Source organism: Gracilinanus agilis, chromosome 2 (genome assembly GCF_016433145.1).
Source record: "Gracilinanus agilis isolate LMUSP501 chromosome 2, AgileGrace, whole genome shotgun sequence".
Classification (NCBI taxonomy): Eukaryota; Metazoa; Chordata; class Mammalia; order Didelphimorphia; family Didelphidae; genus Gracilinanus; species Gracilinanus agilis.
The window spans coordinates 354,609,047-354,626,653 of record NC_058131.1 but is presented as its reverse complement, the minus strand read 5'-3'; the positions used below and the strand labels follow the sequence as shown (position 1 = coordinate 354,626,653).

General features: G+C 39.1%; 1 protein-coding gene across 2 annotated transcripts in view; it reads right to left on the bottom strand.

The window, feature by feature from the left end:
* The window catches only part of CLTB (clathrin light chain B), a 36,860-nt gene that overhangs the window by 16,470 nt on the left and 2,783 nt on the right, over positions 1 to 17,607 (bottom strand). For both annotated transcript variants that reach the window (XM_044661642.1, XM_044661643.1), the window contains exon 2: positions 4,517 to 4,563. In XM_044661642.1, coding sequence (XP_044517577.1) covers positions 4,517 to 4,563 — 47 coding nt within the window. The remainder of the gene's footprint in view (positions 1 to 4,516; positions 4,564 to 17,607) is intronic.

The window sequence follows — 17,607 nt, the reverse complement described above, 5'->3', positions numbered from 1 at the left end:
ATCAGTTACTTCTTGAAAAAAACACCCAAATGAAAACTTCCAGAAATGTCATAATCAAAATCCTTTCCAAATCAAAGAGAAATACTGAAAGCTTACTGCAAGAAAGAATTCGGGTACCACAGAGAAGAACTACATGTGATTTAGCAGCCACCTCTATAAAGAAGCAGAAAACTTGGAATACGATATTCTAGAAAGCAATGGATATGTGTTTATAGAGGATAATTAACTTACTCCACAAAAACTTATTATAACTGAAAAAAAGGATTTTTAATGAATTAGTGAACTTTTAAGCATTGCTAATGAGAAGAGATGCATAGAATTCTGAAATGCAAACAGGAGTTGTAAACAAGAACAAACATTAATCAGGAACTAAATAAAGGCAAACTATTTATATTCTAATATAGGGAAATGATATATAAATCCCTGAGGAATCCTATCATCAATATCAGGGATAGAGGGAATCTAGTTAGTGAAGATGGCTTGAGAGTGATTGTTATGTTTTCATGACCAAAAGGAAGAATGAAAAGGGAAGGAAAGAGGAATACACTAAAAGGAGATAGAAAAAGCAAGGGGAAAATCTTCTCACAAAATGAAAATGTGCAAATAGCAGTTTATACAATATGAAGGAAGGAGTGGAGGGAGAGGGTGACACAAACATCATTCTCATTCGAATTGGTCAAAAGATGGAATACCCACCAACAATTGGGTACAGAAATGGTTTCATTTAACAGGGAAACATGGAAAGAGGAGAAAAGAGAGTTGGGGAATAAGAGAGAAGATAGAGCAAGAGAGATTAATTCTCAATAAAACAAATTTTAGGGATATACAAAAAAATTTATACTAGTTCTTTCTGTGATGATAAAAAAAATTGGCAACTGATGGGAGTGACCATCAGTTGGGGTATGGAAAATCAAATTATGGTATATGAATGAAATCATGCTGTAATCAAGTTGAAATACCCCATTTTTACTTGTACATTTATATCGATCCTATCCAATGCTGTGGCTCTGGATATGTCTTCATTACATGAAGGAACTGAATTTAGAGGAAGACTTGTATGAACACTTATAGAATGAAGTGAGCAGAACCAGGAGAAGAATTTATACAATAACAAAATAGTAAAAACAAACAACTTTGAAAGACTTAACAACTCTAATGATAACCAAAAATGATTCCAGGGGAAACATGAGGTAACATGGTCCCTATTTCCTGACTCATGATGGACACGTAATGCAAATTGAGACATTTTTTGGAGGTGACCAATACAGAAATTTGTTTTTGATTTACTATACATGTTAGTAACAAAAGTTTTGTTTTTCTTGCTTGGTGATAGAGAAGGGACTGAGTAGCAGAGAGAGAAGGCAGATTTTCATTGATTAAAAAAAATTTAATTCTAAAAAAAAGCAAGCATTTAACCTGTCAATGCCCCTAATCAGTCTTCTCTAAGGCAGGGGTTCTTAACCTGGGGAACATGGATTTTTTTTTTTTAAAAACCCTTACCTTTCATCTTAAAATCAGTACTAAGTATTGCTTCCAAGGCAGAAGAGTGGTAAGGGCTAGGCAATTGGGGTTAAGTGACTTGCCAAGGTCATAAAGATAAAGAGTGTCTGAGGCCAGATTTGAAACCAGGACCTCTCATCTCTAGGCCTGGATCTCAACCCAGTGAGCTACTTTGCTGTCCCTGAGTACAGAGATTTCAGTGGGATGAGGCTATGTCAACTTGGATGAAAAAAAAAAATGACACCTTTATTTTCATTGACGTCTACCTGAAATTTAACAAAGAAACAATTGTTATTCTCAGAAGGGATCCATAAGTTTCACCAGACTACCAAAGGAGTCCATTACAAAAAAAGTTAAGAACGCCTCATCAAAGACCCTAAGTAATATAAAAGTTGATGATCTTTATTGTGGGGGGTGTGTGTCGGGGAGGGGGAGTGTACCACATCAGGAGTTCCTCACACTTATGAAATCATAGATGTAAACAAAAAATAATATCCCTTAGATATACAGAAACTGATAACTCCAGAAATGGGGGAAAACATGATCTGGTAGATAAAATGAATGATACATACCTCTGTACAGTGTCCTACCACTACTAAATATATATGTGTGTAAGTTTAACAGGTGTTTTTTGGTGAGGAAGAGAGTTCTCTCTGTCTCTTATGTGTGTGTATATGTCTGTTTCTCTCTGACTCCCTGTCTCTGTCTATCTCTCTTACTCCCCCCACTTCTTCTTATTTTAGGAGTAATTTTATATTAACGATTTCTCTTTCTTTCTCTCTGTCTCTGGCTTGAAAATGAGCCCAGAGAACACTCAAGTGACCATACCTCTAATTGAAAGTTAGCATGCACTAGAACAGAAAGAGAAGATTGCATGTGAAATTGCAAGTCTTTATTATGTTCAGTTTACTTTTCAAGTATATAATATATGTATATATTTTAAAAACCTTTACCTTTTGTCTTAGAATCAATGTTGAATATTGGTTCCAAGGTAGAAGAAGGGCTAAGCAATGGTATGGTTAAGTGACTTGTCCAGGATCACATGGCTAGGATGTGTCTGAGGCCAGATTTGAAACCAGAAGCTCTCATCTCTAGACCTGGCTCTCAATCCACTGAGCCATTTGCTGAAACTCTTAAGATCTTAACATGAATGAGAAATGAACATCTTAGCTCCATTTTACAAAGACTTAAAAGGGTAAGTAACTTGACCCAATGTTACACAGTTAGTATATAGCAAAGTCGATATTGAAATTGAAAATTGCTAATCTAGGTTTACTACAGAAAATGGCTTCTAAGGTCTTATGGGGTGTCTTAGGTGACACAGTAGATAGTAGTAGTCAGGAAGATTCATCAGTTCAAATCTAGTCTCAGACACTTTGTAGCTGTACAACTCTGGGTAAATCACTCAACCCTGTTTGCCTCTGTTTCCTCATATGTAAAATGAGCTGGTAATGAAATAGCAAATCATTGTAGTATCTTTACCAAGAAAATCCTAAATGGGGTCTTGAAGAGTCAGAAATGACTGAAAAAAATTGAACACCAAAAGGGTCTTAGATCTAAAATTCCAGATCCTGATTTTGAGGGCCCAGGCCCAACAGAATTTCTAATAGTTCCTCTAATAATCTTTCACCTATCACCTAGATTATTATTAAACCTCCTAATTAATCTCTTTGCCTCACGTTTCTCTCCTCTATAATTTATCCTCCCTAGGCTTGCCACAGTGATTTTCCTAAGGCCTGATCTAACCACGACACTCCCCCTACTCAATAAATGCCAGTGGCTCCCTATTACCTCCTCTAGAGCCAAATATTAAGTCCTCCATTTCACTCTTAAAGTCCTTTATAGACTAACCCCAACATACCATAATAGCCTTATTACAAATTACTTGTATTCATGCTCTCCTTTTTTTTTTAAACTCCTACTTTCCATCTTAGAATCAACACTGTGTACTGGTTCTAAGAAAAGAGTAGTAAGGGCTAGGCAATGGGGGTTAAGTGACTTGCCCAGGGTCACACAGCTAGGAGGTGTCTGAAGATAGATTTGAACCCAGGACCTCCTGTCTCTAGGTCTGGCTCTCAATCCCCTGAGCTACCTAGTTGCCTCCTCAAGGACTCTTCAATCTAGCCATGCTAGTCTTTTTGCAGTTATCATACATGACATTCCATTTCATGTCTCCGTGCTTTTGTAAAGACTGTCTTTCACACCTAGAATTTCACTCCCTTCTCATCTTGGCCTCTTAGAAGCCCTCCTTACCTTCAGAGCTCAGCCTAAGTGCTAACTTCTATACGAGGCCTTTCCCAATCCCCCACCTCCGGGTGCCAGCCTTTCCAAATGACCCTTGTTTTTGTGTGTACATTTTGTATATACTTATGTACATACATATTGTCTCCCTATCTACCTCTCAGAGAGCAAGGACTCTTTTAGGAGATTTTGGTCTCCATATCCTCAGTGCTTAGCATAATACTGGGCAGAAAATAGGTATTCAATAAATGTAGTTGATTGATGGGTGGAGTCCCCACTGGTTCATGGGTGTCTGTGGGGACCAAGAGGTTGTTACGGAATGTCAGGAGGTCAGGCTACGAAGTGGTAGCCACTGAGGAGAGCCAGGTCCGGGCTAGGATGACATTTCTGATCAAATGGTTCTAAAACACTACTGCCCCAGCCCTTTGATGATTATTAGTGAATGAAGAAGTTCCTGAGGTAGGAAAGAGCTCCTCTCACTGTCTTTTTTTTTAATTTATTTTTTCCTGCCATTCTTTAAAGGGATAGATCTGATGATCAGATGATCAATGACACATGTAAAACCCAGTGGAATTGCGCCTAGGCTACCAGAGAGGGTGAGGGGAGGAGAGGGAAAGAACATGAATTTTGTAACCATGGAGAAATATTCTGAATGAATTAATTAAATAAAATTTAATTAAAAAAAAATAAAGGGATAGACCTGAAAGAGAAGCTTAAACCCAAAACACCAGTACCCTGGAAACTTTCCTCACCCCTAGGATGGCAGTTTACTTACCTGGAACATGTCTCCATTGACTGTAGTCCCCATGTCCACAATACCATCTAAAAAGGGAAAGAGAAGACATAATTATCTATTTACTCACTTTTTGCTGTTCAGAATGGTGAGCTCAGCCTATTCTAGCATTTTATAGCATAGTGATTGCCAAACTATGGGTCAAAGACCACTGAGAGCTGTGGAGGTACAGCAAGGGGCCCATGAATGCATTCACATGACTCCCAAATGTTCTAATCTTTATTTAGCCCCAACAAGAAAATGAGGTGTGATATAGTATAATCAGTAAGGAAATAAGTCTTTTATAGACAATAAACATCAAGGCAGACTCACCACTCCAATGCTTCAGGACTGTGTGACCATGAGCAGGCCTCTTAATGTCTCTGAGAATGTTTCCCCATCTTATAGATGGGGACAATAATAGCTGTCTGACCTATCACTTCTGGTCTAATCAATCGATTGAGAAAGAGCTATTCAGCACTTACTGTTCAAAGAGCACAGTAGGAGATACAATGTTAAATAAGCTATGTTTCCTGAACTCCCAAAGTAATGTAAACTCTTTGAAGGCAGGGACATTTGATGTTTTTGTCATTGTATCCAGAGATGTGCTGGAGCCAACTAAGTTTTCAGTATGAACATTTATACTCTGGAAATCAGTAAACGCTACCAAAAAAAAATCAGAGCTTGATTTTATTGCTTTTTTTTTCTTTTTTTAATCCTTACCTACTGTCTTAGAATCAATACTGTATATTGGTTCCAAGGCAGAAGAGTAGTAAGAGCTAGGCAAAGGGAGTTAAGTGACTTACCCAAGGTCACAAAGCTAGGAAGTATCTGAGGTCAGATTTTGAACCCAAGACCTCCTGTCTCTAGGCCTGGCTCTCAGTCCACTGAACCATCCAGCTGCCCTCTGATTTATTGTTTGTTTGTTTGTTTGTTTTTTAATTATCTGGACTTAAGTAATAGAAAAAAGTTAGTAATGCAGATTAAGTTTAAAAATATATCATGCAGGGGGCAGCTGGGTAGCTCAGTGGAGTGAGAGTCAGGCCTAGAGACAGGAGGTCCTAGGTTCAAACCCGGCCTCAGCCACTTCCCAGCTGTGTGACCCTGGGCAAGTCACTTGACCCCCATTGCCCACCCTTACCACTCTTCCACTTATGAGACAATATACCGAAGTACAAGGGTTAAAAAAAAAATATGTTTCATGCAACATTTTTCCCCCAGAAAGCTGGTTGTTTAATATTTACCAGCATGCTCCTAATTGTATCCCCGATGCCTAAGATGCATGACTTTGTTGAGAAGTCTTTAATTCAGATCCTGTCTTGGGTACATATTAGCTGTGTGTCCTTAGGCAGTACATTTAAACTCTAAGTGCCTTTATCATTTAAAGAAGGTAAGACTATAAGTTAAAGAAATTTCAGAGTTGCATCAGTAGAGGTTGTTTTGATGTTAGGAATTCCATACATGTGAAGTCAGATTTTGACCCTTTCTTCCTCCTAAAAAAATCCCAATACCTAAATTCCTGACTAGACACTCAACAAATTTTGAAATTGAAGGAGTTTATAATCTAATAGTAACTTAAGATCTTAAAAAGGACAATAATAGTGAATAAATGAGCAAAAAAGGAACGAATGAAAAAGATTTATTAAGAATTTGCTATAGGCCAAGGAAAAAAACAAATACAAACAAAAAAATGAGGCAATCCCTTTTTTCAAGGAGCTCACATTTCTAACTGGAGGATACAAGGAAAGTTCAACTGCAAAGCAGATGAAAAGGCCCAGTGATCCTAAGGGTTCAACTATAAGGTGGATGGCAAGGCCTAGGGCTACTTCAGGTGGATCAGTAGATAAGATGGCAGTACCTGGAGGTTTGGAGTATGTAGTATCAGGGCACATAGTAAGGCCCAGTGGTTCTCCATCTTACAGGAAAGATTTTAGTTAGTGATTTCCTGCTCAACCACTAAATGTGAGGCAAAGGTGGAGGGAGGGAGGGCAGAGGCTCCTGACCCATTACTATTATGAAGTGCTAACGTAATAAATAAGCAGTTATTATTATGATGGAGATGATCAATTATAACAAACAAACAAGTGACCAGCTTTGTTCCCAAGGGGCAAATGTAATCACTAATGTCAGGAAGAGCAATTCAGACTGTTATGAAGACTCCCTGCAGAAGGTGCACAAACAGGTTCAGAGGGTGGGTGGCATGTGCTGACACACACACACTGGGCATGATGATCAGTATGGGAGAAGTCCTGCTCTACTCACATTGAGCAATCAGGCAAAAGGAGTGGGAAGAGGGGAATGAGTGATTTCAAATTAGTTCAGGATCTTTGTATGTTTCCTGATTAAGTTTGTTCAATCCTCAAGAAGACTTGACTCATCTTTCACTTCATTTCCTTTATGAATTTTTATTGTATGTGTGATATATGGGGAATATGGAAATATGAATTTCATAAAAGCACTGGTATAGCCTATACCAAACCATTTACTGCCTTAGAGAGGAGGAGAGGGAAGGAGAGAGAACATCTGCATCACAGAATGTCAGAGAACAATTGTCAAAAATTGTTTCTACACATAATTGAAAAAAAAGTTAACAAGTTTAAAAAAAGAAGGTCAGGCTGACTCATAACCAAGCAAACTCATACTGATTGTCAAACCTGAGTATATGTTCTCAGGGAGTGACATGGGAGGGGCAGCATTCCTAGGATCCTGGCAGCAGCAAATAGGCAGGAAAGCAAGGGAGAAGGAGGGCATCAGAAAATATGGATATAGGCAAAAGAGAAACCAAAGGAACTCTTCCAGGGAAGGGTTTGAGCTCTGCTTGTCTTCTTGTTGGAGGCACTGAGGAAACTGAGGTGATTAGAATACCAAGTAGTAGTGGGAATTGAATGAACCTTTCTGGTCCCATCTTGTGACTCAGTTTTGAATCTAGCTCAATTCCCTTTCTATTCACTTATGAGTTTAGTCCAACTTCTGTCTTGTTAGAAAACTATTCATCTGTTGGAAGTATGAGAGGATTTTGTTGCACTGTTTGAACCTACCCCAGAGTGCCTGGGAATTAGACTGCCTCTACCTGCTCCTTATAGATCCTTAGCTAAGGACTTAAGTTATGCTGACCAGAAACCCAGTCAGCTCCAAAGACTGATGCAAGGAGTTTTCTCACAGCTGTACATCTCAAGCAACTCATATGTCTTATCTGAAAACTGAACCTGCTCTGATCAATTAGTTATTGCTTCCATGTTTCTTTGATTGTATACAAATACTTACAGGGAGCAGGACACCTCTTTTTCTGATTTCAGGGAATCGCTCCTATTCGTTCTCCCCCTCCCAATTTGTAAAGTCCCTAATCTTTCCTCCAACTAGATATAAGATTATTGTTTACATCCTGGTTATTTGTTTTCTTTTCAGTAATAGGTCTTTTCTGATGGTTCTTAATATATAAAGTCTGTCTCTCCCTCTATTTGGGGTCGAGTGCCAAAGCTCAAGAAGTCTACTCGTCCCAATTTGTAGGGCAACTGGCAGCATTGCTTAATAAATCAAAATGCTCTGAAGCTTGAATCTTGTTTCCTCAGTCATTTCATCTTTCACCTGCCATAGCATCCACCCCATGGAGTTATAAATTCAAGCTAATCTACTTTCTTCAGGAGGTTGAGGAATGATTCCTAGTGTTCTGGTTTAATGAAAGAAAATGAAGAGTTCTAAGGCAGGATGGAAGAATCTATGAAAATCAGTACCAAGAGGCTAACAAGCCAATGCGTACACACTGTGTCCGTGCATGTGCACATATATATACATATACACCTACATGTGTGTTTAAGTGTATACATGTATATACATATATATATATACGCACATGTGTGGATCTATAAAAATATGCTGTGAACTATCAGAGTAATGCAATAAGTAAGAAATTTTCTTCTATAGAGTTTTCTGAAGAAGAATCAGTACTCCCTGCTTTCTAGATGTTCCCAAGTAGAAGTAAACCAGCAGTTGGTCCAGGAAGGAAATGCTAGTCACTAACTCCCTGCTGAGAGATACAAAGGCATCAGAATAGAACATAGCCAGTTAGGAAATATACTGTTTTTCCTGATTATTTTCTAAGGTAGAACAGAAAACCATATCTGTTTTCCAACTTAAAAATTATTCTCTTTCTACTTTCTCACTTTCTCTTCAGGACTCTCTTACACCACTTCACTTAGGAGCTCTTTGTCTCCTGTGGATGTCACACACACACACACACACACACACACACACACACACACACACACACACGAAAAACGAAATAGATACCTCCACATCGACATACATTCATCTACCTTCTTATTCAGAATTTCTGCAGTTCTTGACTACTATGAATGGCAAGAAGAAGGATGCTAGGAATGGTCAGACATGTACCTTTTTTTTTTAAACCCTTACCTTCCGTCTCAGAGTTAATACTGTGTATTGATTCCAAGGCAGAAGAGTGGTAAAGGTAGGCAATGGGAGTCAAGTGACTTGCCCAGGGATACACAGCTAGGAAGTGTCTGAAGTCAAATTTGAATGTAGGACCTCTCTTCTCTGGCGCTCTATCCATTGAGCCACCTAGCTGCTCCCAGACATGTTCCTTTTAGTAAAGCAGACTTCAAAAGGTTCAGAGAAATGAAGAGTAAGAACCCATGTGGGAAGATTCTAAATGAGAAGATAGGAGAAGTAAGAGGCACTTTCCAAAACTAAATTCTGACAACATAGGAATTATCTTAGTGAGGTAAAATGGGCATTCAGGAGCCTCAGATTTAAAATAGGAAAAAAGGAGTAGAATATTACCACAGAACAGTGTCAGAGTGACAAAAGTCCAGAATGAACTATTCCAATCTGTATTGGTTCATCAAGTCTTCTCAAGTTTCTATGAATTCTTCATAGTATGATATTTAACTATGTAAATAAAATCTTTTACATGCATCATCTATCTCATTTGATTTCCACAATGACCCAGTGAAGGCAGGTTATGTAGTTCATACAGTAGATAGGCACTGGGCCTGAAGTCAGAAAGGCCTGAATTCACATTCAGACACTTACTAGCTGGGTGACCCTGGGAAAGTCACAAAACCTCTGTTTGCCGAAGTCTCAGCTGTAAAATGGGGATAATAATAGCACTACCCAGGGTTGTTGTGAGGATCAAATGAGCTAATCATAAAGCATTCAACACAGTCCACATATAGTAAGCCTTTTATAAATGTTAGATATTATTATTATTATTGAACTACAAGATTTGTCTCTGGTCATATATCTCAGAGAGGTGGAGCTGGTATTCAAAATCAGAGAGAACTGAAATTCAAGTTAGGTGAGAAAAAGAGCATATTGATATATTCTAAATGAGATCACATTAGCAAGCCCAAACAAATGAAATCCCAGTATGCTGAAAGAACTTGCAGCTGTAAACATGGCACAGTTGTTAGTGATTGCTGAGGAATCATAGAGAATGGGGGAAATACCAAAGAAAAAGCCAATGAGGGCCAGATTTCCAAAAGTTGGTGGTAGGGGGTAAGGGGTAGAGGGTAGGGAGGAGGAGCTACATTCCAGAAACTTATAGATAGATGAAGATAATGTTTATCCTAAGCAAAACTATGGAATAAATTATGAAGCAGATTGTTTGCAAGGATTTATCAAAAGAGGAGAAATCTCTAAGAATCAATATGAGTTCAATAAAAACAAGTTATGCCTGATTCATTTTCTTTTTAAAATTCATATGCAGTAAATGGTATGCAAAATATTATTCATGAATTTTATGATCAGCAAAGGAGGTTCAGTTAGCAGGGGATAATGGACGTTGCATATACTAAACCAGTGCCAACAAAATTTTAAAAGACCAAGAGTACAGAGTTCAGAGATGAGATGATGATCAAATGAGAAAATGTATATAAAGCACTTTGCTCCCCTAAAATAAATAAATAAAAGGCACAGAGAGCATTCTTCAGCACTTGAGCGGATCATTTATGAGGGATTTAAGAGAGATTATGGACAAGAATCACACAGTGATCCCTGAGAGCAGGAATGGGCCAACCATCTGTACTATGGGAGGGAGTATTCACATCAATAAGGTCATAGGTTTAATGAATTCTAAAATGACTGACTACTGTGTCAAAAGCATTGTAGTTTGAGGAAGAGTGACTGTACCGAGAAGGAAAAGTCCAAATATACAGATTATCTTGATTTTAGCAAGGCATTTGACAAAGTTTCTCATTCTGCTTGTGGAGAAGATGAAGTTATATTCTGAGTCAAAACACAAATAGGGAGATTGTGAACTAGTTGAATAATTGGCCCCCAAAATGGTGATTGAGGAATTAATGACTCTGCAGAGGGAGGTTTCCAAATGTTCTGTTGAACATTTTTATCAATGCTTTGAATAAAAACCTAAGTGGATTGCATATCTAGATTGGGGAATATACAAAGTTGTGAGAAATATCTAACAGTTTAAATAACAAGATAAGGACATAAAAGCCTCTTGATAATCTAATATAAGGGCATGACTCTAACAAGATGAAAATTAATATTAATGTAAAATCCTGCTTCTGAGTACTTAAAAAAATCCCCTTTCTTTCAGTCCTAGTAACAACTGTAAGACAAAAGGACAAGGGCTAGTGAAATGGGGTTAAGTGACTTGCCCAGGGTCACACAACTAGGAAGTGTCTGAGGTCACATTTGAACCCAGGTCCTTCTGACTCCAGGCCTGGCACTGTGCTGCTCTCTTGAGTACTTCTAAGATCTGTAATTCCATTAGTGTGGATACTTTTCACTGGTGCAGATTGAAAGCCCTCTATGACTTGGTACCTGATCTGTGAGAGTGGTATAGTTAAAAAAAAAAAAATCACCACATCAGTCAATTCAGCGACATGCTTCTCTGAATTTGGCTAGGCTAGTTCTTAAGACCACAGACTTGCAGTTTCCTTATATAAAGCCTTTCCAGTGTTATAGGACCCATCAGAGTTCATGTCCCATCCGCATAACCTGCAAGATGCCAGGGTCACCTACCATGATGAAGCATCAGAGGAGAATGTTAATGAAAAGAAAATTCACATAAAATTCTACACTAAAAGGATGACTTTGTTTAATGTTTTTTTTTCTCTTAAAAAAACCACTTTGTTGTAAGGAAATGCTTTCTTGAGAAATGAATATAATCTGACAACAAAAGGCGTTGATAAAAAAAAATCAAACATGAAGACTTCAAAAATCAGCTACGTTAAGTACTGGTTGGGGGAGGCACAGCTAGACCAAAGCTCATGTGAAAGATATCTAGGGATTTTAGTAGACTGCAAGCTCAGAATGAGTCAACAGTGTGACACAGCCCCCAATAAATTTAATGTGATCTTAGGCTGCATAAATAGAAGCATAGTGTCTAGAACAGGGAAAGTGATTATATGCCTTGCTATTGCTGGAGGGCTGTATTCAATCTGGGTGCCCCATTTTAAGAGGGACAATAACAAACTACAGTGAGTCCAGAGGTGGGTAATCGAGATGGGCCAAAGGTTTAGAGATCAAGACATGGTATTGGATGAAATGTCTCGGGATCTCCTTGTAGACAAGATAGAGATATGTGTCGACGAGAAGGTGGATTTAGAATGAGTTGAATGATTTCATCTGGAAAGCAGTGATTAATAAATCAACATCACCCTAGTGTGAGATCTTTCGTGGTGGCTACTGTATATGTCCTTGTCCAACTAATCCAGGATCTGTTGAAGGAAATAGAGATATCTAGCCTAGAAAAGAGAAGACCAGGCCTAGGAGATATACATGATTACTGTCTTCAGATATTTGAAGAGTTGTCCATGTGGTGGCAGCTAGCTGACAGTGAACAGAGGTGCTACCTGGAGTTGGAAAGAGCTGAGTTTGAATCAATCCTACCTTAGACATTTAATAGCTGCAGAACACTAGACAAGTCACTTAAACCTCTGCTTGTCTCAGTTTCCTCATCCATAAAGTGGGGATAATAATAGCACCTACCTCCCAGAGTTGTTGTGAGTCTAACATGAGACATAAAATAATATATACAAGGGCTTTGCAAATAAAGTGCTATATAAATATTAACCATTACATGGTAACTAGAAAAGACTTCTCCATTGTGCCTACAGATGGCAAAATAAGGAATGCTTCGTTGAAGTTGCAGGGATGATTTTAGCCCAACCTAAGGAATAACTTCTTTAACAATCAGAACTGTTCAAACGTGAAATTCGCTTCATGAGGGAGGGAACCCCTTACCACTTGTAGTGCTCAAAAAGCAGTTAAATCATTACCTCTCAGGGCTGCTATAAGAAAAAACTAAGACACTATCTGGGCAGGTAGGTGGCACAGTGGATAGAGTGTCAAGTCTGGAGTCAAGAAGACCCAAGTTCAAATCTAGCTTTAGATACTTAGGACCTGTGTGACCATGGGCAAGTCACATTTTACTCCAGCCTTTTTGCCAGGAAAATTCTAAATGGGGTCACAGAGTCAGACACAACTGAAACAACTGGACCACAAAAGACACTATCCGAGTATGAAGTTGCATTTGATGTCCTCTAAGTGGCCTTCCAATTCTACTAGTCAATGCTGTCTAGTGAAACTCCTTTCCCATGACAGAGACTAACAGAATTCTAGAACTCTAGAGTTTAAAGGGCCTTGTGGTCATCTAGTCCATATAGTTTTAAATTTTATATTTAGAAAATGTTTGCAGTGTTATATGCCTTCCAGGGAATGATGGTGTGGTGGCAAGGAAATCTACCACTGATGATACACAGCATACAGTGTCATACTCAGGATCTTGCAGAACTCCATCCACTCACTCCCCATAGTGTGATGTGATGCCCACCAGTACCCTTAATTAATTCTGTGAGGTAGGTAGTGTCAGTACTATTGTTCTATTTAATTCTCTGCAATTCAGTTCAAGGAGCTACTTGGAGAAGAATGCACAGAGAGCCAGCAAGGGTGGTGCAGTACAAAGAGGACTGTATTTAAAGTCAGAGGACCTGTCTCCGACATGAACATGGGCAAGTTATTTTATCTCTCTGGACCTCTTTTTCCTCCTCTGTAAAATGAAGGGGGTGGAACTAAAAGACTTCCTAAGGTCCTTTCTAGTTCTAACTCATGCTATGACTTTGATTTAACTTAATTCATCATGATGTGGTAGAAAGAGCTGGAGGTAGATTTCAAGTAGGAAGTCCTGAGTTCAAATCTTAACTCCGCTACTTATAATCTATGAGTCACTTCATGATTTGGGGCTTTAGTTTCTTCATCTTAAAAAATGAGAAGGTTGACCAGATGGTATTTTAGATCCCTTCAAGATTTATTAATTCAGTTGTTTAAATTCATTTCAGTTCTATTCTATTTGATCCAATTGAACAAACATTGATTATTCATTATATATCAAGTTCTATGCTAGATGCAAGGTGAGATACAAAGTTTACATCAAAATATGGTTCCCACTCTCCTTAAACTTGTATCCTCATTAGCCCATCAGGAAGCTTTTTAATCTCACCAGAAATGCCCTAATTCAGAGCTTAGAATTCTTTTTCATTTTTAATTAAGACCCTTACTTCTCATCTTAGAATCAATACGAAGTATTGGCTCCAAGGCAGAAGAGTGATAAGGGCTAGGCAATGGGGGTTAAGTGACTTGCCCAGGGTCACATAGCTAGTTGAGTGTTTGAGGTTGGATTTGAACTCGGGTCTTCCTGATTCCACACTCAGTGATCTATCCATTAAACCAGTGATTCCCAAAGTGGGTGCCACCACCCCCTGGTGGTGCTGTAGCGATCCGGGGGGCCGCAGGTGCATTTATCTTTCCTATTAATTGCTATTAAAATTTAAAAAAAAATAATTTCCAGGGGGATGAGTAATATTTTTTCTGGAAAGGGGGTGGTAGGCCAAAAAAGTTTGGGAACCACTGCATTAAACCATCTAGCTGACCTCCTCTTATAAGGTGTTTAGCACAAATAGTATTGTTCTCATTTTACAGATGGGAAAACTCCTCTTAAGTTCTCTTCTTGTGCTTCTTCATGGTGTATAGGTGACCCTTGGCTCTCAAAGGGTTTGCCAGCTGACCACAAGCTCTAGCAAAGCTTACCAAGTTGGAAAGGTTTCGCTTTGGAGTGCAGGAGGTGCATCATCAGGATGCCCAAAGGATGAGGAATTTTTTCAGCCATAGTCACAAAGATTGGCTCCTCCTTTGTAAAGAGGGTTTCAAAATCCGCCAATGCAGAAAATAACACACAGTTAACATAACAGTTAAGTTATGTATCCCTAAAGTACTGAAGCAGAAATGAGGAAATTGAGGTTTGAGGGCTGAGCTGAGTTGCTGAGTATCAAAGCTAGCTCAAGCTGAAGTCAGGATTCTCCATCAAGTTTTGACCCCCACACTGAAAACTCCCTATGAGATAGCCAATGAAAGTATTATTATCCTCATTCTACAGAGAATAAATTTTGGGGGGCAAAGAGGTGTGGTGACTTGCCTAGGAATTACCCAGCTACTAAGTATCAGAGCCAACATTCCAACTTCTGCCCTCTTGACTTCAAGTCGAGTGATCTTTCCATCCATTGCAACTGCCACCCAACAAATTCCTTTCCAGCTGCATCTTCCCTGTGTTCCATTCCATGGTCTATCTCATATGCTGTATTCCATGTTCTAGAGCCCATTCCAGTTCTGACATTCTATACCACCAGCCATCCAGACAACTAGAGGCTCCTCAATTTAAGAAAAAAACATTTTGGATAATGGATTATTGTCTGTGCTGTAAGAAGAAAGCTATCTGGACAAGAGGCAGAACGAACATTTCAAACTCTGTTTAACTTTCAGCTTTCCTGCAGAATTCCCATCTTCCCTTCCCAGCCCCCAGCATCTTCAGCCCCGCCTCGGTAATTGGCCTACAGTAATTTTTACTTGATCCACACCCTCCTTCCCACACCCAGCCTGCTGACTCCTTAGTTGGGTGGGTCTGACAGTATTTAGGCTGCCCTTCCTGCAACACCTCCCTCCTAGCCTACTGCCATTCTCCTGCCCCACTTAGAACAGCTGAGCCAGTGAGAGAAAGAAAGAAAGAGAGAGAGAGAGAGAGATAGACAGACAGAGAGACAGACAGAGAGACAGACAGAGAGAGAGACAGAGAGAGACAGAGAGAGTGTGTGTTTTGGAAGGCTTTCTCTCACCCCCATTCTTCCCTGGGCTTTTGGAAGAAGAGAACAAAGATGTTCAGAACTATACAATCTCAGAATCAGAAAAGCTCTCAAAGTCCAAATTCCTCACCATGCCTGGACTTTTCTGACAGCCTCAAATCTGGTCTTCCTACTTGTCTTCATCTTAGAATGGAGGAATATGAAAGAGGGAAAGAACTTCAGAACCCGAAAAAGGAATCCCTCTAAAGTGTCTGACATGGTCATCTATCCACTGAAGAAGTTTACTGATGGAGAATTCATTATGTCCCAAGGTAGCCCCTTCTACTTTGGGACAGTGGATGTCTCTGATTTTCCTTATACCAAGTCAAAATCTGCCTTTATGAAACTTTGTTCTCATTCTGCCCTTTGGGGCTAAATAGAACAAACCCAATTCTTCCTCAACATGAGTGCCCTTCAAAATCTTGAAGATGGGTATCATGTTCTCCAGGTTAAATATCTCTAGTTCCTCCAGCTGATTCCTATATGGTATCATTGCGAATCTAATCCTCATCCTGATTGCCCTCTTTGGAACACTTGTCCCTTCTCATCTCACAGCTTTGCAAAAAATGGGCTGTGCCAAAATGGTTAGTTGTATCAGAGAGGGAACACACCAAACAAAAGATCGACTTCTCCCTAAGATACAGACCCTCGTGGATACGCAGGACCCAACTCTCCCACACACTTACCACTTCTTCCCTGAGAACTGAATGTCTCTTTAACAAGGCCCTTTCCCAGGACTGAGGAGAAGGAAGAGGAGGAGCAGGAAAAAGAGGGATAGACGAATAGAAAGGGTGGGATCTAAGCTTCTTTCTTTGCTTTTGTTTAAGAGCCAGAGTCCAAGGGCTATTATTAACTCCTATTTACTCTCTAGTATTTACCATGTTTCCAAGTTCCTGGCCTTTTCTCACTCACCCTAGCCTGGAATAGTGTTACCCTCCCACCTCTTATCTCTGTTGAAAGAAGTCCCTCCCTTCCTTCAATACTAATAGCCACCTCCTCCAAGGAGCTTTCCTTACTCCCTCAATGGAAAATGATCTTTCCTTCCTCAAATATCTCCTAGTACGTTTCCTGGGGCCTCTTTTGCACCTTTCTTACTCTCTCTTCTCTTAGTTGGTGTACTCATCCTCCCCTCATTGGATTTTAAATACTGCAAGAAGAAAAGTTTTTGTCACATATATCTTTTTATGCTCAGCACTCAGCTTTGAACATAGGTGTTGGCAAATATTTGTTAAATGGAATTGTTTCTCTGACAGTAATGACCAGTAGTGTGGAGATGTCTCAGAGCAGTTGGTCTCAGACTTCTTCATCTCTCAGACCATTTGGGTGATAGGAAACCTTTTCCAGAACCCTCTATCTAACCACATGCTGCCACCACAAAACCCCATCAGAATGAAAAAAGGAAGGAAGCATCACTTAAGATAAAATATCCATAAGGCAGTGTCTGGTTTTGATTAAGCATCATAAGCACACTTTTCCTTCATGCCAAAAATAAAAGCAGAGATTTTATTGCCTTATAAATATTCATACTACGGGGCCTTTTTTTTACATAGATATTAAATTTTTGTTTTTAAAATTTTCCCAAGATTCCATGATTCATGTTTTCTCTCTCCCCTCATCCCTCCTGGAGTTGACAAGCAATTCTACTGGATTATACATACATATATATATATATAATCACTCTAACCTATTTCCATATTATTCATTTTTGTAATAATCTTTTAGAACCAAAATCTCAAATCCTATACCCAAATAAACAAGTGATAAATCATATATTTTTCTCCTGGATTTCTACTCCCACAGTTCTTTCTCTAGATGTGGAGAGCATTCTTTCTCATAAGTCCCTTGGGATTGTCCTGGATCATTGCATTGCTTTTAGTAGCAAAGTCAATTATATTTGATGGTCCCACGTTACAGTTTCTGTATATAATGTTCTCCTGG